At 40.2% G+C, this 27,092-nt stretch overlaps 1 protein-coding gene across 1 annotated transcript in view; it reads left to right on the top strand.

Annotated features, from left to right (window-relative positions):
* ARHGEF38 (Rho guanine nucleotide exchange factor 38) overlaps window positions 1–27,092 on the top strand; it is a 149,241-nt gene that overhangs the window by 67,368 nt on the left and 54,781 nt on the right. Inside the window, exons 3-4 of the mRNA XM_004009653.6 lie at window positions 7,180–7,303; window positions 25,785–25,932. Coding sequence (XP_004009702.2) covers window positions 7,180–7,303; window positions 25,785–25,932 — 272 coding nt within the window. The remainder of the gene's footprint in view (window positions 1–7,179; window positions 7,304–25,784; window positions 25,933–27,092) is intronic.

Here is a 27,092-nt window from a genome sequence, read left to right as displayed (position 1 = left end):
ATTCATTGGTTTTTAGAAGAATACAATGTAATTACTGCCATAATTTGCCAAGACTTGTTAGAAAGCCTTGCTGTTGCTGCTAAGTCGCTTCAGTCGTGTCTGACTCTGTGCAACCCCAGAGACGGCAGCCCACCAGGCTCCCCCATCCCTGGGATTCTCCAGGCAAGAACACTGGAGTGGGTTGCCATTTCCTTCTCCAATGCATGAAAGTGAAAAGTGAAAGTGAAGTTGCTCCGTCGTGTGTCTGACTCTTAGAGACCCCATGGACTGCAGCCCACCAGGCTCCTCAGTCCATGGGATTTTCCAGGCAACAGTACTGAAGTGGGTTGCCATTGCCTTCTCCTGTTAGAAAGCCTTAAGAAATATTAATAACTTTACCTCAATAATTACACTTAAGAAATTTATCATAAGGAAATAATCATGGGTGTGTGAATATGGTTTTAGTCAGAAGAGCTGCTTATCACAGTGAATACAGCAGTCTATCTAGATTTCAAAGATTTAATGACTGATTAAGTAGACTACAGTATTTCCATATAATGTTGACATTTAAAATAGTGCAATTGTGAAAAATTAATGACCTGAAAAGATGTTCATATTCATTAAGTTCATGTTCATATTCATTACGTTGAAAAAACTCAACTTAAAACAGGGTTGAAACTATATAAATCTTTTGTACAGTTGTACACACACACAGAGAAAAACAATATGGCAGGACATGCCTCGCAATGTCAGTGGTTATTTCTGTGTGGTAGAATTATATGCAACTGCCTTTTCTTTCTTTTAGTTACCTGTGTGCGAGGTTGCTTCAGTCTTATCTGTCTCTTTGCAGCCCCGTGGACTGTAGCCTGCCAGTCTCCTCTGGACATGGGGTTCTCCAGGCAAGAATACTGGAGTGGCTTGCCATTTCTTCTCCAAGGGATCAAGCCTATGCCTCTTATGTCTACCTGCATTGGCAGGCGGGTTCTTGCCACTAGAGCAACCATTTTCTACAGTATACAAGAAGTACTTTTCTGAAGAAAAAGCAATTTTTTTAAGAGTTTGTTTCTCAACTTCTTTTCAATGTTCACTTTTAAAGGTGTTTCTGGTTGGGGTTTGCACAACACCTGAGAAGGTTTGGTTATTCCTGTCTGTGACGATGTTTAGGTTGACCGTCCCAAGGCTCATTAAATAGAAGACAACAAACAGGGATTTCCCAGTTGTAAATGAAGGGGGAAGTGTAGCCTTTGTTAGCAAATCTTCCAGGCTTAGTAATGGCCAAACTGAGCACAACAGTTTTCTTTGCAGATAAAATTTAGCAGAAAATTATAAAATGTCCACTAAATGTGATATTTTGAACAACCAAATGAAATGATTTTGACTTTTTTTTCTTTAAACCACTTTGATCTCCTCATACCTGTGACTCAAGGCCCTAGTAAGAGTGGAGAAAAAGGATACTTATTGACGGTTCCCACAGAGAAAATAGATCATTTCAATTGTAGTGATTCAATTCAATTCAAATTGTCAAACTTTTATTGAGTAACTAGGTGGGAGTCTGGCACTGGATTAGAAACAGTGGGCATTCAAATAACTCACGAAGACAAATGTCCTGGAGGAACTCACAGTTTTTACATAAAGACAGACAAATTAATAAATATCTCCTAAATATAAAATGGGCTTCAATATAAGCACTGGGTCATCAGAGCAAGTCATGGCAGCTCAGGAGAGGGAGAGGTTAATTCCAACCAAGGGAGCAGGAAAGATTTCTTAGAGGAAGTGAAATTCTGGCTCACTTCTGGATAAAGAGAAGTGTATTAGTCCCCTGTTAGTTACAGGAAACAAAATTCCAACTAGCTTGAATTTTAAAAAGCAGCTCATCAGCTTCTAGAATAAGGATGTCTTGCTTTAGGCAAGGTAGATACAGGAGCTAACATGATGATGTCAGATTTAGTTTCCCTCTCTGGGCTGACTTTGCAGCAGTCAAGTTCTCCACAAAGATGACTGCTGAAGATAGAAACTTATATTCTTAGGGCTGGTAATCCAGGCCCTTCTGTTTCCCAACAACCATTGATTAAAAATCAATGAAGATTCTCATTGGCTCTGCTTAGCAACCTGCCACCCTAGGCCAATTGCTATGGCAGTGGGTCATGTGCTCACCACTGGAGGGAGCTGGGCAGGGGCAGACACCATGACTGACAATTCCACCAGACCAGGTAGAACTGGGCAACTGTGGCCTCTCCCAGAAGCAACAGAAAGTACAGGGAGCTGAGCAAAACTGCTGGGCAAATACTACCATTACCGTATTTCATTTCAGATGGGTAGAGTGTTGTAAGGTATATGAGGGCAAAGCCTTTGTGAGCAAAGGAAAGAGCTTGGGGCTGGGATGTGATTGTGGGAAAATGCAAAATAAGTTTTGAAAAGAGTGAGTACAGATGCTGGTGGTGACAGAGGAATTCTATACTGATGATTACAGTCTCTGAATTGAGAAAATTTTAATGATGTGTTTTCTTTTACTTAGACACTTATGACTGGGTAGTTTTGCATATACTTGCAACCATACATACAGCAATTATTTAAATGTAATGGGAACTTACTATTTGAAGTATATCCTGTGAATACTTTCGTGAAGCAAAAAATTAATCTGTCACCAAAACACTGACCTTTAATGTTTCTATCTTATATTTTCAAAAGATTATATATTGACTTTGCTTAGAAAATGTATACTTAAACTAAATCTCTTTATCAAAAGGTGAATTTTATTTCATTTAAAATATAACTCAGCCTAGACTGTGTACTGCCCATTTCTAGTAAATAATAAGTGTATACAAATGCCTCCTTGAACTTACATCAGTAATTATAAAATCATCTATCAGTTTTAAAAGCCTATTTGGATGAGACATTTGTTTGTTCCTTGGCATAGTAGAGACTAAATGTAAATTCATCTCATGATTCACAAGATCCCCATGGGCTATGGTGATATTGGTGATTGAAACTGTACCAATTGATGTTTTAATCCTTTCTGTCCTTCAGAAAGAAAAGAAATCAAAACCTATGTTTTTGTTATTTATAATTCATTGCATCAAGCTCAGATTGTAGATAGAATACAGAGTTAGATCCTTACTAAGTGAATTTAAAATATAAATTAGATATGTGGGATTCTGACCTTGAGAAATAAATTGTAGAGGTGACAAATTGGTGAAAAATTCAAGCTAAAAAATCCAAACAGAGATGATGAAGTATTCTATTATTTGTAATTGCTGGTCATGGACTATAGCATAGAAATAAAAGGTCAATTTCCAGCTCAAACTCTGTCTTGAACTTCATAATTTTGGGCATGGTAACTCTCTTCATTCTGCATGAATTTCCCTGTTTACACACTGATTCATATTTTACGGAGAAGTTGGAACAATATAGGAAATAATAAATATGAAGCACTGTATGTCCTTATGAACGAAGACCCCCAAATAAATGAAATAATAGTAAGGTTGTTGTTCAGTCGCTCAGTGTGTCCAACTCTTTGTGACCCTCACAGACTGCAGCACGCCAGGCCACCCTGTCCATCATCAACTCCTGGAGCTTGCTCAAACTCATGTCCAATGAGTCGGTGATGCCATCCAACCATCTCATCCTCTGTCACCTTCTTCTCCTCTTGCCTTCAATCTTTCCTAGCATCAGGGTCTTTTCCAGTGAGTCAGCTCTTCACATCAGAAAGCCAAACGATTAGAATGTTGGTTTTAGCATCAGACCTTCCAATGAATAGTCAAGGTTGATTTCCTTTAGGATTGACTGGTTTGATCTCCTTGCTGTCCGAGGAATTCTCAAGAGTCTTCTCCAGCACCACAGTTTGAAAGCATCAATTCTTTAGCATCAGCCTTTTTTATGGTCAGATAATAGGGTACACTACATGAAATAACTCCTTATAAAACAAGTAAATTAGGGATGGAATTTGATACTTTAGAAGGATTAATTTCAAAATATGATTTTACAAAATGTTAAACTAGCACATCTCGAATCAATCAATCTGGAAAAAATTGACTCATATGGAACTTTTGTAAAACATATTTTGCACTATGCAAAGTTATGCTTTTGTGATTTAATTAATGCTCAATACATTACTCAATTGATATGTGTACTCAAGAGACATGTGTCATTTAAAATTATGATTAACAAAAAGTCATATGATTGTTATCTGCCTTTTAGATATTTTGTATGATACTAAACATACTTACTAATATAAAATAAAGTCTTGAAAACCCATAGATATTAGGCAGAAGAGCCATGTGTGCCCTATCCTGTAGTTTTCTTGGGGACCAGACTAATGATAGTAAGGTAAGGAATTTCCCAAGATGGTTGAAATCCATATATCCAGCCAAAATATATTCCATAGGAGGCAACTGACATAGTCACCAAATTTTAAGCAAGGTGCAATACGTAGTATTGCTTTCATGTTTAATAACACAACATCCTGATCAACTTGGGCTTCCCTAGTAGCTCAGCTGGTAAAGAATCCACCTGCAACCTGGATTGGGAAGATCCCCTGGAGAAGGGAAAGGCTACTACTCACTCCAGTATTTCATGGACTCCGTGAAAGTCCATGGAGAATTTCATGGACTGTGTAGTCCATGGGGTCACAAAGAGTCATACAGGACTGAGTGGCTTTCACTTTCATCCTGATCAAACTAATATCCATGTCCAGTTGTAGAGCAAGGTTTCAAGAATGGGATCAATGTCCAAAAAAGATGGGATAAAAAATGAGCAGCCCGCCTCCTCCCTGACTCCTAAATAGACGCAGCACAGCTGAAGAAACTGTTCTTCAGTCGCTAAGTCGTGTCCTACTCTTTGTAACTCCATGGACTGCAGCATGCCAGGCTTTCCTGTCCTCCACTATCTCCTAGAGTTTGCCCAAATTCACATCCACTGTGTTGGTGATGCCATCTAGCCATCTCATCATCTGTCGCCCCCTCCTCCTCCTGCCCTCAATCTTTCCCAGCATCAGAGTCTTTTCCAATGAGTCAGCTTTTTGCATCAGGTGACCAAAGTATCGGAGCTTCAGCATCAGTCCTTCCAATGAATATTCAGGGTTTATTTCTTTTAGGATTGACTGGTTTGATCTCTCTGTTGTCCAAAGGACTCTCAAGAGTCTTCTCCAACATCACAGCTTAAAAGTATCAATTCTTTGGCACTCAGCTTTCTTTATGATCCAGCACTCACATCTGTACAGGACTACTGTAAAAACCATAGCTTTGACAATACGGACCTCTGTTGGCAAAGTGATATTTCTGCTTTTGAATATGCTGTCTGGGTTTGTCATAGCTTTCCTTCCAAGGAGAACACATCTTTTAATCTCATGGCTCAGGTCACTGTCTGCAATGATTTTGGAGCCCAATAAAATAAAATCTGTCACTATTTCCACTTTTAATATTTGCCATGAAGTGATAGGACCAGATACCATGATGTTCATTTTTTTTTTTTAATGTTGAGTTTTGAGCCAGGGTTTTCACTCTCCTCTTTCACCCTCATCCAGAGGCTCTTTAGTTCCTCTTCACTTTCTGCCATTAGAGTGGTATCATCTGCATATCTGAGGTTATTGATATTTCTACCAGCAATCTTGATTCCAGTTTGTGATTCATCCACCCTGGCATTTTGCATGATGTACTCTGCATGTAAGTTAAATAAGCGGGGTGACAATATACAGCTTTGTTGTACTCCTTTCCCAATTTTGAAACAGTCAGTTGTTCCATGTCTAGTTCTAACTGTTGCTTCTTAACTCACAGAAGAAACTGATGTTGAAAGCATGAAAGAGAAGCGGCAATTGTTGGCCTTCATTTCCAAGGATTCTTCCAGGCCTGTCTCTTATTCTATATCCTGTTCCCAATTTCCCCTCATTTCTTGACTCTTGCTGTCTGTGAACTTGCTGTCTGTCTCTCACCCCTAATTTTGTCAACCTTGTTTTGGACAAGTAATTCTGTTTTTCATCTTTTAAGCTTCTCCATGACTTGACTATTGATGACTTAGTTATCCACCTATTTCTCATGTACAAAAAAACCATGAATAAAAGACATCTGCTCCTTTTCCCTGTGGCAGCCCAGTGGAGCCTGAACCAAGATGCTGTTTGATTACAAAATGAGATCTGGTTTAAAATCAACAAAAAGATTTTGAGTAGGATCCAGCAAAATCTGGCACATAGGTCATCATGCTCTTCCTGGATAGGTTAGGATCATTGACCATCCCTTACTAATCACCCAATGCCTGTGACAGAGATTGGCCTCCATTGCAATTCTTGGTACATAAAAGGACTTCAGGAATTATTTAGTAAAAGAATGAATAAATTATTATAAGCACCAGCTATAAGATCTGGAACTGATTACACTGGTTTTTGAGGATGTGTGTGTGTGTGTGTGTGTGTGTGTGTGTGTGCTTAGTCACTCAATTGTGTCCCTCTCTTTGCAACCCCAAGGACTGTAGCCTGCTGGCTCCTCTGTCCATAGAAATTTCCAGCCGAGAATACTGGAGTGTGTTGTCATTTCTTTCTCCAGGGGATCTTCTGAACCCAGGGATCAAACCTGCATCTCCTGCATTGGCAGGCAGATTCTTTACCACTAGCGCCACCTGGGAAGCACTTTTGAAGGTGTGCATGAATTTATAAAATATGATGAATCTTTAATTAGTAGAACATATTTGGTGAAGATTTCCATTCACATTTCTTTTAAGGAAAGAAAGCAGGAAACAACTCAGCACATCTACTTGTCATCACTTTCAGAACATCTGTGGTTTTAAAACAACTTTGAAAATAGTCGCTTGCCTAGAGTAAGGTCTGACTTCTGCTGTATAAGCAGTAAAATGTTCTAAATTCATATGTACTCATACGTACCCTCATAGAGGACAATTAATAAAACACCAACTATGGAGCCCAAATCTTCACACTCTGGTTCTTACAGGGGGTTTTGCAGATGTATACTCAACTCATTAAAATTAAGTCAAAATAAAGAAAAAGAGGAAGGTAACAACAGATGCAACATCCCAATCTCTTGCATGAAAAACTGCACATTTCCTCTAGGAATCCCAAATAATGTTTACAGAAGCAGCTGATGAAAGCAGTATGGGCTGGCATATAAAATGCTTACTGTTTAGCAGGAGGAAACGTCTTAAATAGCGTGCATCTCTCTCTCCATCAGCTGGTGCTCAGTGTTTGCATTTCTTCAGGTTGATCGGCTGGATGTGGATAGCTTGTTTAGTAACATCGAATCGGTGCATCAGATATCAGCCAAGCTGCTGTCATTGTTGGAAGAGGCCACGACAGACGTAGAACCAGCCATGCAAGTAATCGGTATGTTTATTCTCTTCTCAAGTTCTCCAATACAACAGGAGATAATATTTTAATAGCCTCCCATTGCTTTGGTGTTATGTTTCTGACTCACCAAGCTTCCCAGGAGATATATAAATGCTAAACGCATCTTAGGGCTCATTGTAATTCCACACACTCTGTATTTATTTTCACATGGGTTTCTATCTATTTGCTGAAGTCCCTCAGTAGCGCTAAGCACACCATTTGCTTTTTAAATTTCCAATCTTTCAACCTCTTTGCCTTCCAGATGTTCTCTTATTTAGTTTTATGGCTAACAGTTACTTGATTCTTAAAGAATTAAACATTTAAATACTTTAATAGCTTTACTGATTTTAGTCACAATGTCTCATTCATCTTATGACTAGGAATCCACTGATTCTGGGACTGTAACATTTGCAAGGAGAGTTTAGATGATCATTAAAACTTAACAACTACTTTTCCATGCTTTTCCTTTTTCTCTATATTGTTTGCTTTTCAAATATGTTTCTACTCCCACACAGTCGTAGATAATTTTCTTATTCTGATAAGATTTTGAAAAAAAATACAGAGAAATCACTGGAAAAGTGTTGGGTCAAATTTTTGTTCCCTCTATATTCTCCATTCATTGGGCATTTATGTATCAAATCACCTAATGAATATTTATTAAGCAGTAGCATGTGTCAGGATTCTTAGGAGCTTCAAGGAAATACTGTGTTGTGAACTACTTGAAGGCGATTGCCACAACCAAGATACCACAGACACAGTGCCATGTAGGCCAAATTTTTTTTAATGTGCTGTAATCATTTTTTTCTGTTTCACACAAAATATTCAATATATGCTCATTACAAAATATTAAAACAATTTGGGAGTACACAGTGTAATTCAACCCACCAACGCAACGAGCATCCCCTTAAATAACCATTATTATCAGTTTGATATGCGTCCTTCCTTTGAGACACACACACACTCACACCTTATATTTTTATTCCCCCTCATTATGTCTTTGTTAATGGGGCTTCCCAGGTAGCTCAGCGGTAAAAGAATCTGCCTGCAATGCCGGAGCTGCAGGAGATGCAGGTTTGATCCCTGGGTCCGGAAAATCCCTCAGAGGAGGAAAAGGCTAACCCACTCCAATATTCTTGCCTGGAGAATCCCATGGACAGAGGAGTCTGGTGGGCTACAGTCAATAGGATCTCAAAGAGTTGGGCACGACTGAAGAGACTTAGCATGCACACACACAGTGGGAAAATGGCATGAAATTGATTTTGTTTCATATTTAAGGAAGATCCAAAATTTAATAAGCAAGACTGATCTTATACAAAGGTGAAACAACCTGGGCCATTTGTAGTGTTTTACATGTCAAAAGGCCAGCCCGCTTAAAAATATTCTCCCACAGACAGTTTTTAATTGTCATTTCTTGTGATTAAATGTCCCCATTATATACTGCAGAACCTGAGGCCACAAAGAGAATACATTTATATGGGGAATCAGAGAATTCTTGAAAATGTTGCTTGGGCTTAAAGTATTAAGTCAGATTTCAGCAAGTGAGGTCCATGTTGAGAAGACTGAGTGGAAATAATAGCGTGAACAAAACCATGGACAGCAAATGCCAAGTGTGTTTAGGAAATGGTGAGTGACCAAGCTGGACTGGAGTGAAGGATTCACATAAGGGAGAAGTGAGAAATGAATCTGTTAAGTATAGAACAGGGACCAGCTGTTCCTGGAATCAAAGTCTGGGATTTACTCTGCAGGTAATGAGGAGCCATTAAAAGATTTTTCAGCAAGGATGTGATGAGACACAAAAGTTTCAGGAGAAAAGAAACTATGGCAGGTATGAACAGAATGGATAGAAAGAGAAAATGAGTCCTCGACCAAATAAACAAGTCATAGATAATTTAGCCACGTGGTAAGAAGCAGCTAGGCTAACGTGGATACACTGAGAATAGAAAATAGGAGTCAGATTCAAGAGAAATGTGGAAAAAGTACAAACAAAATGTAGGGGTTGGTTGTATTTGCTGGAATCAAAAACAGTTCCAGGTGTAAAGAGTCTTATATTCTGATTTGTCTAGAACATCTTGGTTTTGACTTGTTCAAGCATCCAGTCCAGTTTAGCATTTGTCCTGGACTTCCTCATTTTTTAAGGATGATCGTTATTTATAGTTGCACCACAGAGATTTGGTAAGACCTCTTCACCAAGCTTTAATTTCTGACATGGCTTCTCTTAGCAGAGTCAGGTGCATTTGAAAGAGTTCTCATGTGGTAAACTCTGAAAGAGAGCCCGTCGCCCTTTTCCCAACCTTTTCTAGTCTCAAGGATACTTATATCTTCCTTTGAAGTACAGCACGCAGGGAATTGACTGATAAAATGAAGCCTTTTGGAAATGAACAGCTAGCAAGAGCTAACTGCTTCCTGTTCTGGTGGGGGCAGGAGATGTACTTGATGCCATAAGCTCTGCAGCCACTGGGTAGAGCAGCAAGAGGGGTCATGACCCACACTGGGTGGCTTATGCCCTGTGCCATGACTAGTGGGAGGCATGAAGCCCCTAGAATGACAGTCAGTGGGTTTAGAGGGACACGTAGAGAATTAAAGATTAGATGCAAATGAAATACGTGTAGGAAGTGGAGGCCATTTGTGTCAAAGGTGAATTTTCTGACCATATTGTAAATGCTACTGTTGACTTTAATTCAGAAAATGCAATGTGTTAATGCAGATTATCATATGAATACATATTTTGGTGGAGCATCACAGTAAAATAATGCTTTTTACTAAAGTAAGAAATCTATGGACCAGAAGTATTATAGTGCATATGTAATATACCTGTGATATTCTATTAATTGAAATGGTAACTGGAGTTAAAGTTCATATGCAGTTTTATGTATATAAAATTGAAGTGAACTATATATAATATTCAGACAATATGCACACTTTTTTTGGTGTTGGTTGGTCACTAACTGGCTTTTAGAAATTGCATATTTGTTCAAAATCAGTTAGAAGTCTTTAGTTAAGATATTCAACAAACAGATGGAAAAAGTAACTTCAGTTTGTTAGTCTTCACGATTGCAATTACTGAAAACAAAATTTATCCCTAGGGAAACAAGGAATTAACTGAAAGATAATTAAACAATGAGAGATCATATTGTATAACAGATTTAATTGTGAAACTTTGTAATTGTATTTTGGAAGACTTGAATTATGAAAAGAGGCTTTGGCAGAACTTCTATTTAGTAGGATAAAGTTATGTACCCTATACCAGATTTCACAATATCTAGAAAAATATTTCAAAATCACAGAGAGAAACAACTTGTTTAATGAGTTTCACTTTGCAAAAAGAGAGAAGAGAAAATGGAAGCAAGAAGACAAGAACTTTGAAAATATTTAAGCTCAAATATTTATATATTTTAATATAGAGAGATATATAATCTGAATTTTAATATCTTACATTTAGTAGAATTTTCTCTGAGCTTATGAGGTGCCTCTGTGTTAGGAGGAAAGTATTTTCACAATTAAAAATATTATGGTTTATATATTTGAGCAGCCAAATAAATAATGCTAGCATTAGATTTTAACCATAGAATAAAACAGAGTCCACACTGATACGAATAAATGAGGAGAAAGGAAAGCTCTTCCTTACTTAAATTTCAACAAGTAAATATAAAGGAAAGAGGAAAATTTTAAATCTCCATTAGGTCAAAACTATAGTCATAGTCATAATTATTACAGAAGATGCTGCTGAGTGATGCCATATTTATTGAGTGAAAGTTTGAGGAGAAATATATTTTCATAGTTTCAAAGTGTCTCCAACATAAGTATTAACTTCAAAGGAAAAGACGGTAACTTTTCCTTGAGAAACCAGGCAACGAGTATCTTAACCAAGCGAGTGATCAAGGTCAACAGTAGCAGGAAATAACACACATTCATCTCATGAACGCCGTGACACAGGGCACCGCATCATATCTGCGGTACTTTTGTCCAGAAAGATGTGCAGTCAGGTCCGATCATTAGAAAACATTAGACAATAGCAAATTCAAATGAAAGACACTGAAAGTAACTGATTAATATGGTTGTAAAATGCCAAAGTCATTAAAGACACTGTAGGCTGCGGAGGAGCTCTTGAAGACTGCAGAAGATGAGGGAGGAGTAACAAAAAAATGCAAGTGGGAGCCTGTATAGACTAGAATGGGAAAATACCATTAGTGTCAAAATTCCAAGTAAAGTCTTTAGTTAACAGTACTAGAGCAAATGTCATTTCCTATTACTGAAAATTGTACTGTGTTGATGGAATATTGGGGAAAATGAGTGAGGGATATTTGAAAACTACTGGTACTATTTTTGCAACTTTCCTATAAAACATAAAATTAATTCAAAATGCTTAAAATATAATGGTTTGCAGAGAAAACCCAATTGAAGTTGTTCACAATTTCAAGTTTACTAAGGAGAAATTGCAATATGAGGAAGATTATATAAAATTTATGAAAATAAAAAATAAACCAGTAAGACCATAGCTGAAAGAGTTGGAGGCATGATTTTAATTTCCCTACCCTTTATATCTGGCCTGGCTTCATGACTTTCTTTGACCAACAAAAGTAATATTCTACAATGGCCTTGTGACAGTCGCTGTCTGCTCAGGGAGAGAGAAGTTTAAAGCAACCCAGTCAGGCCAGTCAACACAGACAAGGCCTTGAACATGTGAGTCAGGCCCTCCTTGGCCAGCTGACTTCATGCTGCAGACTGCAAACGTATCAATAAATCCCATTAACACTACAGGGAAACAGGCCATCCCAGCTGAGCTCTACTCATATCATCAACCTGGAGAATCATGAGCAGATAAATGGTGTTGTTTTAAGCCTTTAAAATTTTCTTGGGGTGGGGAAGGGGGGTGATTTGCTGCATCAACGGCTAACTAATACAAAGAAGATACAGCTAAGATACAGAGAAGAAATTAACTAATTCAGCTCAGATAATAAAGAAAAACTTGATTTGAAAGGTGACTTTTAAGCGAGGACTTGAATTTACAAAGATGGAGATTTGAGCAAAGGACTTCTCAAATGACATAGCACAGAGGCAGAAGGCCTCTCTGAGTTTGGGAAGTTCCTATAAAGGACAGCAGTTCGATGTGACTGGAGCACAGTGATAAGGAGAACAAGTCGCCATATCAATGGAGTTCACTGCCACTTTCCATCACTAAATCTTTCATCTTGCATTCCAAAAGGTAAACCGATTTGGGGTGATATTTTCCAAAATCATGCTTCCTAAAGCACAGCCCTTCCATTTCTTTGTCCTTAGATCGCACGAAATGGTCTGTGATTCACAGTTCTAGTGCCAAAGGAGAAACTTTCCTGATACATAGATAAGCCAGGAGAGCTTTACTCAATTAAAAAAAAAAAAAAAAAAAAAAAACTTGGGATTTGGATGAGGTTCAAGTTTAAGCACAGCAAAGCACATGTTTGTAGATCCGAGAACTCTGGGAAATTGTCTGGACTATCATGCCAAGATAGAAACTGGATTTTAAAATCTTGACTTAGGCAACCTGCCTAGATAGGAAATGGGTTTGAAATGTTTAGGAAAGGGAGTGTGAGAAGTGACTCTTGTTTCCGCTTAAAGATCATTTTGTAACAAATGAATAGTGAATGAGGACCCAACAAGTAAAGTGATAGTGCAGAGTTGGAGAACACACAGGCTGCAATCTCAGGTTGATTTAGTTTATATCCAGGCTCAGCGGTTGCTAGATGTGGGCTTGCAGGCGAGTCACAAAGCCCCACTGAACTAAATTTGAGGCAATAATTCCTATCCCACAGAGTGTTTATGAAGATTAAATAAAATAATGTATATGATGATAACCAGTGCCCATCCTTCATCAGTAGCCAATGCACGATGTTACTAACTTGTTACGACCCTGAGAATATTAAACATACCCACCTATTCACAAAGCTTGATTTCTTATATACAAAATGTGAACTTTTTAGAGATCCTGATCATGTTTTTCAATGAAAGATTCCTGGGCGTGTGTGGTTTCCAGGTGTTCCCAATATCTGTGCATCTTGATAATTTACCTATCTATTGATACTTTGGCAACGTGTTTCCTCCTATGGAGGATGATTTGAGATACCGAGTATCATTTCCACATTTGAAAGTGAGCAGCAATTACAGTAGTGGTCCTCAAGGAACTGTGCCTTCTGGTATTCATACTGCCATGCAGTCTGGTCCCACAACGACTCTAGATGGTCCTGAGAGTCATCAGCTAATACAATGCATAGGAAGAGACCCTGTGCCGAAGTCTTAAGGCTGGCATAGCCTTGAGAAAGCTGGACGTTTCTACATTTTGTTGATTTGGGGAGCCTGCCATTTAAGAAATCCAGCCACCCCAGGGGAATATCACACGGAGAAAGATTAGAGCTGAGACTATCCTAGTGAGAAAGTGGTCCCACTGTCCCAGCCTCCCTGCCAAGGCACCCAGGCTTGGGAATGAGCCATCTTGGACCAGCCAGCCAGTTAAGCCTCTGAATGACTGCAGCCCCAGCAAACCTCAAGTAAAGCAGAACCACTGAGGTGATACCTGCCAACCCACAGAATCAGGAGAAGAGATCAAATGGTCGCTGGTCTTAAGACGCTAAATTTTAGGGTGGTTTGTTACGTAGTGACAGAGAACCAAAACAGGGCTATGTCCTCTTCTACAAATTTTCAACAATGTTGTAATGTTTCAAAGTATTTTTAAAAGACTGAGTTCTGAACATGTGTGAGGTTGGTTACTTTCTCTGCTTACTTCACACGCAGGGTAAAGAGAACCAGAGCTGACAGAAGCTTGTGGTATAGGAATTACAGTTTCTCACATGCTTTTTCCTCAGGGTGAGTTTATCCTCGGAGACAAATACGGTATAGAGCTTTCTGTTCTTTGAAGATGGAGTGGGTGAAGCACTGTTACTCTGTGGCAGTCCTTTGTTCTCCTAAAGCTGTGTCTCTTGTATGTCCCTGAAGCAGGAATCTGTGCCCTTAGCAGTGATTCTGTGAAAAGAGATTCGTCATTGACAATAATGCTGTGTGGGAGATGCCACAAAGTAGTTCACCTGAATCACTGTTCTGGTACTATTATATCGCATGCACGTGTGTGTGTGTGTGTGTGTGTGTGTGTGTGTGTGTGTGTGTGTGCGCGTGTTACTCAGAACATGGAAAGGCCTGGCCTTGTTCATCCTGATCAGTGAGGGCAGGTTTGGGAGCTTCACCCCTGCTCAGTGGGATATGTGAGGCCAGCAGGTGGACAGAGACCCAGACACAGCAGTGAAAGGTCAGGGCGTTTTATTCCAAATACTGTCGGTAACAAGAAAGCTGTCAGCTTCAGAAAGCAGGACAGAAAGAAAGGTGGAGAGGGGTGGTTCAAGGTCAAGTACACACAAATCCACAGAGGAAAGGAAAAATCAGCAGGAGGCAGTCACCAGGAGACAATGCAAAAGTTGGACCTCCGGTCTCCTGAGCCCCAGGTCTACCAGGACTTATTTCTCATAATAAAAAGAAAACCGGGAGGGCTTAGTAATAAGTTCTGTAGTTCTGTTCCCTGAGGAGAAAGTGAAGTTCTACAATGTGGAGCTGGCTCCTGGGGGTCGGTGGCTGAGTTGTGCTGTTAGCCTTGAAAGGGGTGGTGGGAAGTCAGATATTGTACAGAATACACATAGAAGTCCCAAACTTCTGTGAGTGTAAGAGTGCTGTGAGTCCCTGAACACTCTCCCAACTGTTAGGAAGCCAGAAGGAAAAGCTGTTAGCAGAGATGCCACACTTGAGGGGCACAAGAGCCTGGCAAGAATGTAGCCAGATCGGTGCCCTGACGCTGGCTCCATCACTGCTGCCTCCATGTTGGGGCAAGTCGCTTGATCAGTGAGAACCACCCTTGCCTGCCTGGAATAGAAACTTCACCAAAAGGACTTAGCTTTTTCCCTCACATAACAAGAAATCCATAACTCAATAGCCTAGAACAGAGACAGCTACTTGCTGGCTACTTCCAGCTTTTTCCTTCCCAGTACTTAACTTGTGGTATCTGGCTTCATGGCCTCAAGATGGTTACTCCACTGCCAAGCATGCTTCCTGCAGGTAATAAGAGCAAAACCATCTCCTGCTCTGGCTTTTTTCACTTGGGGGAAATAGAAAGCTTTCCCAGTGACTTCTCCTATACTTCATGATCTCATTTTGCACACACATTATTCCATCTCTGTCTGTCTCCCTCCCTCCCTCCCTCCTCTCTCTCTCTCTCTCTCTCTCTCTCTCTCTCTCTCTCTCACACACACACACACACACACACACACACACACACACACACACAGACTTAACCACCTGCACCACCAGAGACTGGGGAAAAGGTTAGTATTTTTAACTGGGTGCATTTGTGGTCCAAACAATAAAAGTTTGGAAGATGAGAGAATAGATAAGCAACTGGCAACAGAAAGCAGGTTCACTGGTTCATTTTTTCCAATGGGGATGGCCAGACCTTGGTGGCAGAGGGGAGAGACAGAGTGCGCACCTGTCTAGGACCCAAGCCCCAGGTAGGGGGGCGTGGATTCCTGTCTGTTTTGTTATTGTTGTATTACCAGCACCTAGAATTGTGTCCTCAATAAGTACTTGGTGAATGAATGAAATGAATGGCGGAGACAGTGCTCAGTATCCAGGATGCCAGTTGGTACACTGAGGGAATACAGTAATTGTCATTGCTCTTGTTGTTACCAAGTCCTCCTGTGTCATTTTCCAAGGCTGGTAGGTGGTGAAGAGAAACTAGCAGAGGCAAGCATTCTCAAGAGAGGTATTTACCAAGGTGGTCTGAGAATGGGGTCCTTAGCATTATCACTCCTGAGGAGGGAAGGTTATTGTACCTTTTCCCGACCTAGGCAGCAGAAATGTTTTAACTTTCAACTCTCAGAGAACCAATGTTTCCTTAATGTGTGAGTTGTTATAAAAATCCCAACATGGAGTTAAGGTATCCAGGAAGTCAAAAAGGTTCAGGAAGAGACCTTGAGTTATTATCAAAATAAACAGTTTTATCCTTGAGTGTTAGTGCTAGACTAATACTTAAAAAGAAAAGAAAGTGTAGTCATTCAGTCTTAGCCAACTCTGTGTGACCCCATGGACTGTAGCCCACCAGGCTCCTCTGTCCCTGGAATTCTCCAGGCAAGAATACTAGCGTGGGTTGCCATTCCCTTCGTAGGGTCTTCCCAACCCAGAGATCAAAACCAGGTCTCCCGCCTTCCAGGCAGATTCTTTACCATCTGAGTCACCAGGGAAGCCCAATTCCAATCCAGCCATCTCACTGTTCAGATGAAAAAGCTAAGAGCCTGAGTTTCTCCAAATAGCATCACTAATTCTAGACACATTTATAAGGGAGCCCTAGCTCTTCCTAATATAGGTCTTATTACATACTACATACTGTCCATCACTATTGCCTACTATTGCTCCCCAGTTTATCCTGCCCATCTGTTACACTGTCAGTGATGGAATAGCCTTTCCTTTGAGAGACCCCAGCACAATAACGACATTGTCCTCCCTAGCACTGGATGCACTGTGATCATGGGACAGGACCCCACCATCTGCTCTGGCTCCCTTCCTTTTTCTTTTTTTCATTTTATGGTCTATCAACCTCTTACTGGTCTTACCCTGTCCCCTCCTAAAACCACTTCTCTAAAATTGCTGTTACCACATCACCAGAGACCTCAGAATTGTCAAATCCAATGAACACATTTTTCTGAATTTATCATACGGTAGCACTCTTGCCTGGAAAATCCCATGGACGGAGGAGCCTGGTGGGCTGCAGTCCATGGGGTCGCGAAGAGTCGGACACGACTTCTCTTTCACTTTCATGCATTGGAGAAGGAAATGGCAACCCACTCCAGTGTTCTTGCCTGGAGAATCCCAGGGTCAGGGGAGCCTGCTGGGCTGCTGTCTATGGGGTCTCACAGAGTCGAACACAACTGAAGTGACTCAGCAGCAGCAGCAGCACTTGTGAAAATTTTTAACCGAGTAATTGCTAACATCAGAAGAGAAATTTCATGAGCCCCAGGGAATGTGGAGTTCCAACCTGAAGCCACAGCCACAGGCATGAAATAATTTGAAATCTCATTTTATCTTAAGAATTCAAGTAAATTTTCCATGCTATCCTTTCACATGAAAATAATTTTTTTTCCTTCAAATATCTTTATACAATTGATACTCAAGGGACATGCTTGTTTGAATCCTGTGGCTGCACATTCCACCTGGCACTTGGGTTTGGATTTCATAACCCTAACTAGCATCCCTGGAGTATCTCTCAGCAGTCAGTGTTATCCCCAGGCGAGGCAGGAACTGAATGAGACGAAAGGCAAAGGATAGTGGCTTCTATAAGCTGCATTTACTCTCCAACCTCTTCCTTCTCGCCTCCCTCCTCATTTTGCCTTCCCCTGGAGAACAGAGGAGGCTCAGAATAAAAGGAATAAAACATATACACCTGGCATTTGGGCTGGCTGAACTGCAGCCTTGTTTAGTCCCAGTGGCTGGGCTCCTATCCAGGGAGGACAGCAGACCACGAGAAATTCTCCCAGTCAGTCTGGTGCAAGCTGCCAGGAAAGCTTTTTCATCTGGGGATGGCATATTCACTCACCCAGGAAGTGACATTCAGAGGCCTGTATTATCTTGCTCAGATCTCAGAACTTCTTTTCTGGAAGGGGGTCATACTCCATCCTCGGAGCAGTCCTACTCCCGTCTCTGTACTCTGAATGCTCTGTCCTGACAATCAGGTTTTACTCAGAACTGGAGAACTGCCTTTTGGGATAGATCTTAGATCGCAGTTTATGCTTGAGAATTTTTCCTTCCCGTTTCATTGAGATATAATTGATATATTGCACTGTATAGGTTTAAGGTGTATTGCATAATGATTTCGTTTACATACATCAAGAAGTGATTATCACAGTGAGTTTACAGACCACCCATCCTCTTATCTAAACACAAAAATAAAGAACAAAACCTTACCAGCTCAAATAAGATGTGTGCGTGCTAAGTTGCTCAGTCATGTCCAACTCTGCAATGTCATGGACTGTAGCCTGACAGGCTCCTCTGTCCATGGATTCTCCAGGCAAGAGTACTGGAGTGGGTTGCCATGCCCTCCTCCAGGGGATCTTCCCAACCCAGGGATTGAACCCAGGTCTCCCGCATTGCAGACAGATTCTTTGCCAACTGAGCCACAAGGGAAGCCCAAGAATACTGGAGTGGATAGCCTATCCCTTCTCCAGGGGATCTGTCCAACCCAAGAATCAAACCAGGGTCTCCTGCATTGCAGGAGGATTACCGGCGGAGCTACCAGGAAAGCCCTAATCTCTTTTCTAGATCTTCTATTTCCTGAATCCCAGACTCATATTGCAATTCCATAAAGGGCTCTTCACTTTAATATACTATGGGTGACTCAAAGTCAATACTTCTAAAATTAAACTTGTTGTCTTCCCATAAAAACACCCTCTTTATCTTATCATCATTGTCTATCCACATGTTTACTGAAACCGCTTCCTGAGATATGCCTGGAGTTATCCTCTTCTCTCTTACAAGGTCAATGTATGTTTTTTCTTCTCTCTTCTTCATCCTCCCTGATTTTGCTCTCATGGTTATAACTAATATCTAATGAACATTTGCACATGCCAAGATAGACACATTACATATTTTAACTCATTGAATCATTAAACAACCCTACCATTATGATTATTTCCTACTACAGATGAGGAAATTAAGAAACAGAAAAATCAGGTAATTTTCCCAAATGTCACATGAGTAAATGGTAAAACCAGAATCTGATACCAGGCAATTGATTTGCGAGCATTCTCTCAACCGCTGTAACATTCTACTTTAGCCTCATTATTTATTTCTTGTATAGTTATAGAAGCCTCTCAATTGGTTTCTCTTTTCCTATCTCCCTAACTCCTCCCTCAAATTCCATTGTTCAGATAACTAACTCCCACAGTAAACTTTCTAAAATACAGTCTCATCATGTAAATCTGCTGCCTAAACTCCATCAGTGCTTCTCCATGACCTTCAGGTTAAAGTTCCAGCTTCTTAATGATGCACAAAGTCTTCCATGGTCTGGCCCCTGCCTACCTATATAGCTTCTGCTGAAACCTCCCCCCAGGTATGGCACCAGCCAGCCAACTGAGATCACTTGCAGTTTCTGAGCAGAACTTGCTTCCTCCATGCGTCTCTGTGCTTCTGTACTTGCTCATAGCTCCTACTTCAAGGGTAGACTCTTAAGGAAAGAGTTCAGTTTCTCAAGAGCAGAATGGCTCACCCTCTGTATTTATAGTTACTGTCATTCTTTTCCCATAGCATGCTAAATGGGGTTTACTCTTCTCTATCCTTTGCTGACCTTCGTAAGTCCCTTGAGGGAAGTGTTGATTCTTTTTCTCTGCAGACCTACCAAAGTACTTAGGGCATGCTGGTCACTCACTGGCTTTCCCAGGTAGCACAGTGATAAGGAATCCACTGCCAAAGAGCAGGAGATGCAAGAGACCCCGGTTCCATCCCTGAGTCGGGAAAATCCCCTGGAGGAGGAAATGGCAACCCGCTCCAGTATTCTTGCCTGGAAAATCCCATGGACAGAGAAGCTTGGTGGGCTACAGTCCATGGGGTCGCAAAGAGTCAGACATGACTGAGCATGCACCACCACAGGCACTCATTAAATGGCTATCAAATTAGGATGAACTAAATAAAGACTATAACTGCTTCGTTTCCTTTTATGCCATTTTCCTAAACAAGGCCTCTGATAGTCTTTTCGGGCATCATTGGTTTCACCCCAGATCACCTACCTGCAAGGGAAGTTCATCTAGAAATGGGGTCAGCATAATACATCTTAGGGATGGACATGAGAGTCTGGAGGTAAAGAAGAGGTGGGCCAAGAAGAAAAACATGAATATATCTACATTAATGAAGGGAGCAATGTGCCCCACAGGATAGTGAGGCCAGGACATAAAATGTGTTCAATAATCCTGAGAGTTGTTCTTAACGGAGATAAGTAAGTGCATTTTTAAAAGTGCATTTTCTTCCTCCTTTTGCATGGCAGTTATTCTGAGGGGAAGCCAGTGTAGAAAGTCTTGGGATGCAGAATTTTTTAAAAAGAAGCACACAATAGTTATATTTATTTCATAGGATTCTGGTGCTTTTGTGACAGATATCCAGGAGGGAAATTACCTTCGCCGATCTTGGCTCAGTCCCTTCTCCACTCTTAATCATCCCTTCAAACTCACATACAGTAGCAGAGCAGTTGTCCTTCACCACTGAAGAAACGCAGCCCAGAGTTACGTTACCGTGGAAACAGAATCTTTTTTTTTTTTTTTTTTTTTTGCTGCAAGACACGTCGCTTCATCTGCACTATTATGAAGCAGAATACATTGGTAGGGCTGGGAGGGGAATCAAATATTCTGCCCGCCAGTATTGTGCTTGGCCTCTGGGTGAATAGATGACTTTCAATTAGAGCGCTTAAATATCTTTTAACCTTAATCATTGTTATTAGAGGCCCAACAGAATTTTACTTGGAAAAGAGTAAAAAATTCAACTCTGCTGTTCAGGAGAGAGCTATAAATTTTTTCAAGCTAGAACATTTCTCTTAAAGAAAATACAAGAGAATTTACAATTAATGGTTTCATTGTGTGTAAAATAAATGCCTTTGTCCTTTGTGTTTTGACTTTCTGACTTGATCCCATTGTGGATTTATGAGATGGTCCAGACCTCTCTCTTCCTTTGTCTCTACTCTAAGCTGCTTTGTAGTGAACATACATATTTACAATTTTCTCTGGCATTGGGCTGCAGGTATTCAGGTTCACCCTTTCTGACTTACTGCCAAGCCCATCTGAGCCTTGACTCCCTAGCCCAGCCAAAGCCCTCGCTCCCATTTGCTGCCTGCTGCAGTGACTGGAAGGCTTGCCTTTTTGCCTTTTTTTATGCCCAACCCTAAATTTAGCCACTGTCCTATTTTATTCTCTCCTCTTTTAACTACTCTCTTTTCTTACTATTTGTGTTGCTAACTGTAGTGAAGGGTGAATCTACAAGACCTTCACTGGCAAGAGGATCAATTCAGTAAAATCCCAAAAATCTAATAAGAAGCCCTCATCCCTTAAGTTCCAAAAATGCTTCCAGTCACTGCATTTTCTTACAAGTCCAAGAAAACATTAAAAAAAAAAAAAACCCAAGTAAAACATATACACACATGCAGAGTCTAATTGTAATCATAGGGAAATCCCATAAATGAAAAGAAAGAAACATCTTTTATTAGTTGTATGTAAATTAGGAAAATGGGCTTCCCAGGTGGCTCAGTGGTTAAGAACCTGCCTGCCAATGCGGAAGAAGTAAGACATGTGGGTTCGATCCCTAGTTCCAGAAGATCCCCTGGAGGAGGGCACAGCAACCCACTCCAGTATTCTTGCCTGGAGAATCCCATGGAAGGAGGAGCCTGGTGGGCTACAGTCCATGGGGTTGCAAATCACTGGCCATGACTGAAATGACTTAGCATGCACAAATTAGAAAATAACATAACACTTTATAATACTTTAAAACTATTAGCATCTTAGTAAAATTAAAACAAAAATAAACAAACGGAACATAATTAACTTAAAAGCTTTTGCATAGCGAAGGAAATCATAAACAAAATGGAAAGACAACCCTTAGAATGGGAGAAAATATTTGCAAATAAAGCAACCAACAAGGGAAAATCTCCAGAATATACTAACAGCTCATGAAATTCAATATTAAAAAAAATAATAATCAAAAAATGGGCAGATCTAAATAGACTTTTCTCCAAAAAAAGTATACAAATGAGCAAAAAACACCTGAAAAAATGCTCAATATCACTAATTATTAGAGAAATACAAATCAAGACTACAATGAGGTATTATCTCACACTGGTCAGAATGTGCTTAGCTGCTCAGTCATATCTGACTCTTTGCGACCCCATGGACTGTAGCCCACCAGGCTCCTCTGTCCATGGAATTTTGGAGGTGAGAATACTGGAGTGGGTTGCCATGCCCCTCCTCCAGGGGATCTTCCCAACCCAAAGATCGAACCAAGTCTCCTGCATCACAGGAGGATTCTTTACCATCTGAGCCATCAGGGAAGTCTTGCCATCATCAAAAAATCTACAAACAATAATGCTGGAGAGGGTGTGGAGAAAAGTGTACCCTCCCACACTGTTGGTGGGAATGTAAAATGGAGAACAGTATAGAGGTTTTTTAAAAAATGAAAAATAGACCTATCGTATGATCCATCAATCCCATTTCTGGGCATAGATCCAGAGAAAACCATATCTCGAAAAGATGCATGTATGCCAATATCCTTTGTAGCACTATTTACAATAGCCAAGACATGAAATTTACCTAAATGTCCATCCACAGAAGAACAGATAAAGAAGATTTGGTACATATATACAATGGAATACTACTCAACCATAAAGAAGAATGAAATAAGGCCGTTTGCAGCAACATGGATGGACCTAGAGATTATTATACTAAGCGAAATAAGTCAGACAGAGAAAGGCAAATCCCACGATACCACTTATATGTGAAATCTAATTTTAAAATGATACAAATGAACTTATTTACAAAACAGAAACAGAGTCACAGATCTGGAAATTATACTTATGGCTATCAAAGGGAGAATATGACTGGAAGTGATAAATTAGAAGATTGAGATTAACATATTAACACACTACTATATATAAAATAGATAACTAACAAGTACCTACTGTATAGCACAGGAAACTTTACTCAATATTCTGTAATAACCTATATGGGAAAAGAATGTGAAAAAGAATGTGTGTGTATATATATATATATATATATATATATGTGTGTGTGTATATATATATATACACTAGTCATTTATGTATATAACTGATTCACTTTGCTGTACTCCTGAAACTAACACAGCATTATAAATCAACTACACTTCCGTAAAATTTTTTAAAAGTTGAAGAAGTAGTGTTTTAATTCTGGAGACAGTAGAGCAGCATTAGAAAGCAAGTGACATATATGGAGGAACTAGTCGGTGCCAGCTGATTTTACATCCACATCTCATTTAATTCTCAAATTCATCTCAAGCGTAACTATTTTCTCCATTTTACAAATGAAAGACGTAAGGCTCAAATAGATTTTTTTTAAGTCATTCCTGTAGTCACCACACAATCCTAGACAATGATTTCTGATTCTGACTCCAGTGTTGCTGCCAACTGTGTCCAGCATCCAGCAAAACTCTCCTGTGGGGAGGGCTAAAATCTAAGGAGAAAATGAGGAGAATGTGGCCTCTAATCCTGGCTCTCCACCTCCTGATAGAACTGTGGAAAAACCATTTATTTGTTTTGAAGTTATATTTGTCCATCCTTATTTAATATGGATAAATAAGCCCCTTTCTCCTCATATGTATAAGGATTCAAGTAGTTAATGTAACCAAAGTATGTTGAAAATCTAAAGGGCACTTTTATTTCTGTAGGAAGAATGCCTTTTGTTATTATAATAGACCCAGATTAGCAGGTCCATATCACTTGCAATCAGTTCAGTCCTAATCATTATCAATCCCAGATTCGCAATGTTTTTGAGAGCAGATCTATTACATATTTCTTCTGTGTTTCCCAAATCCCCTTAACACAATTCTGGGTTGGATAGTGGATGCATTTTTATTAGATGAAGTGACAATTAAATCAAACTATTGTCCCATATGCACTTGAGCCATCAGTGATAGATCCCATTTCATCATATATCAAAAAGGACTCCTTAAATGCCTGGACATAATTAGCCCAAATTGCTTTATGAATAGTCAGAACACTGGTTTATAGTATTATCCAACTGATTTGTAACAGGAATGATGGCCAATTTTCACATAAGAGAAAATACTTTATTTTCCTCAGCTTCATTGCATATGTTTCAGACAAACTCAGGAAATGTTAGTAAAATAAATAGAAAAATAACTGACCTAGAACCTGAAATTTCACTCTCCAAAAATACCTCTAACTAGTGGTAAAGAATCCACCTGCCATTTCAGGAGACATAAGAAATGCAGGTTTGATCACTGGGTTGGAAAGATCCCCTGGAGGAGGGCATGGCCACTTGCTCCAGTATTCTTGCCTGGAAAATCCCATGGACAGAGGAGCCTGGCAGACTTCAGTCCTTAGGATCACAAAGTAAGTAAGTGAAGTCGCTCAGTCTTGTCCGACTCTTTGTGACCCCGTGGACTGTAGCCTACCAGGCATCTCCCTCCAAGGGATTCTCCAGGCAAGAATACTGGAGTGGGTTACCATTTCCTTCTCCAGGGGATCTTCCCAACCCAGGGGTTGAACCCGGGTCTCCTGCATTGGAGGCAGACACTTTAACCTCTGAGCCACCAGGGAACATATCATAGGGTCACAAACAGTTGGACACAACTGAAGCGGCTGAGCGTGCATGCACTCACTCTCACAAACTGACAATATCTGCTCCATTCTGGGCATTTGCTGTCTATGTATTGTAATCTGAACGTTGCATACACTAGCTCTTTAATTTTATAATGACCCTAAGAAACTGGATCTATTAATGTCTCTGTTTTATAGATGAGGAGATAGATTCAAAGAGTAAAAAATAACTTGTCCAAGTCATAACCTGTCCAAGTCTGTTGCACGGCCTGGCCCGTACCATACAGACTGATTCCAAGTGTAGCCTTTAACTCATGTCAAAGAAAAACCCACAATGTAAGAAAAACCCACAAAGTAAGAGTCGTGAGTTTTAGTTTTTATTCAGGGACTTACCGAGGGCTCTAGCCCAGGAGATGACCTCTCAGTGGCTCTGAGGAAACTATGCCAAAGAGGGGGAAGAAAAGCCAATTCAAACATGATTTGGGGAGCTAGGACACACATGCAATCAAGCATACATCTTGGTAAAAGATTGCTGCTAGTCACAAAGAACAAATATTCCAAGTTTTTAGTGCTTTTCTATGAACGGCAAGATGCAAGAGTCTGGGGTCATTGAAATGCTTCTTGAGACACACACCCAAATATCAAAGGGCCTGTTTATCCAAAGCACCAAGTGCCTCAGGTGATTTTTCATCCTGAATTCCTCTCAGGGTGGGCAGTTACAGAGGGTGAGGCCAACCCTCATAGAAGCAGGTGGTGAGGGATGCCCTTTTTCTTTGTTTACACCAGGACTTTGTTTACACCAGCCAAGTGCATAATCTGAGAAAACCAGCTTTCTTTTGCTACCCATCTTCATTAAGCTCATTATCCTTTATTTTATAAAAGAAAAGAGGAAAGGGATGAAAAGAGAAGAGAAGGAGGAGGGTGCAAAGAAAAAGAAAAAAAAAAGGGAGAAAAGAAGGTGATTCAATGTTGTCTATTGCTCCTCACCCCCCCAACCCGGACTAACATGGGCATAAAAGGCAGCCCACCCAACTTTTTAACACTAATCAACATTGTTGTAAAACAAATACGCGAAGTGCCAGTTTGGTCTGACTTGATGTCATCTTGCCTTTGTTTTGGATTTATCAGGAGAAGTATTCTTGCAGATTAAAGGGCCACTGGAAGATATTTATAAAATCTACTGCTATCACCACGATGAAGCGCATAGTGTACTGGAGTCCTATGAAAAGGAAGAGGAGCTGAAACAACATTTGAGCCTCTGTATCCAGTCCTTAAAGTAAGGCCTTTTCAAATGATGGTTTCCATACACTCTCAGTCGCCTAGCAGGGAACATTTTAACTGGATGTAGATGAAAGGTCTCCCATAAATCTTATGTTTTATGAGGCTTGCTGGGAGCGCTACTTTGTGTTCTCTTGATGAAAAGCTGACATGCCAGAAACCCTGATTGACTTTTTTTTTTTTCCCTGCAAGGATGACTAAAAATAACACAGGAAAGATACAGGGCTCTGTAGAGATAGAAAAAAATGCAATATCAAAAAATGAAACATAGAAGAAAAGCCCTTCTTAAGGCTGTGGTTACTTGTCTGCTCCCACCTAGGTCAAGAAATAAGTGGAAGCCACTGTGTCACCATTGTCACGGGAGCTCGTCGAATAATAGAGCTAGGGGATATCCCAGGACCCTCTGAATGCCCCTGGCCGCTCAGAGACTGAAGGGCCCAAGGGGAGACTGGCAAAGACAAGTCAGGCCCTTTTAGAGATAGTTTCAGGAAAATTGGTTATGCCTTCCTCTTCTCTAAATTGTTCATGGGAAGTGCTATGTAATGTACAGTGTTGTTGGTTTTATTTCAATCTGGTAGAAATATTTGTTTGCTATAAAAATCTGAAAAAGGAAGTTCCCTGGTGGCCTGCTGGTTAGGATTCCAGGCTGTGGCCCAGCTTCAATGTCTGGTAAGAGAACTGAGATCCTGTAAGCCACATATATGGACCCCCCCCAAAAAAAAATCTGAAAAAAATACATTAAAAAGCATGAATAAAATAAGAAAAATAACCCTTACTATTCTATTAATTCTTTACTAACCATGGATTAAGGACTTCCCTGGTGGCTCAGACAGTAAAGCGTCTGCCTACAATGCTGGAGACCTTGGTTCAATCCCTGGTTCGGGAAGATCTCCTGGAGAAGGAAATGGTAACCCACTCCAGTATTCTTGCCTGGAAAATCCCATGGACGGAGGAGCCTGGTGGGCCACAGTTCATGGGGTCGCAAAGAGTCGGAGATGACTGAGCGACTTCACTCACTCACCATGAATTAAAAACCACAGTTTGCACTTTTTCTGATCCTATTTGTATGCATAAATATGAAGACGTATTGGGTTGATTCTTATAAATGGAATTGGTATCTGGCTTTATCTACAGTTTTCTACCAAATGAAGTTTAAAG

Source organism: Ovis aries, chromosome 6 (assembly GCF_016772045.2).
Source record: "Ovis aries strain OAR_USU_Benz2616 breed Rambouillet chromosome 6, ARS-UI_Ramb_v3.0, whole genome shotgun sequence".
Taxonomy (NCBI): Eukaryota; Metazoa; Chordata; class Mammalia; order Artiodactyla; family Bovidae; genus Ovis; species Ovis aries.
Note: the sequence above shows the minus strand (reverse complement) of the source record. Positions and strands in the feature narration are given on the sequence as shown.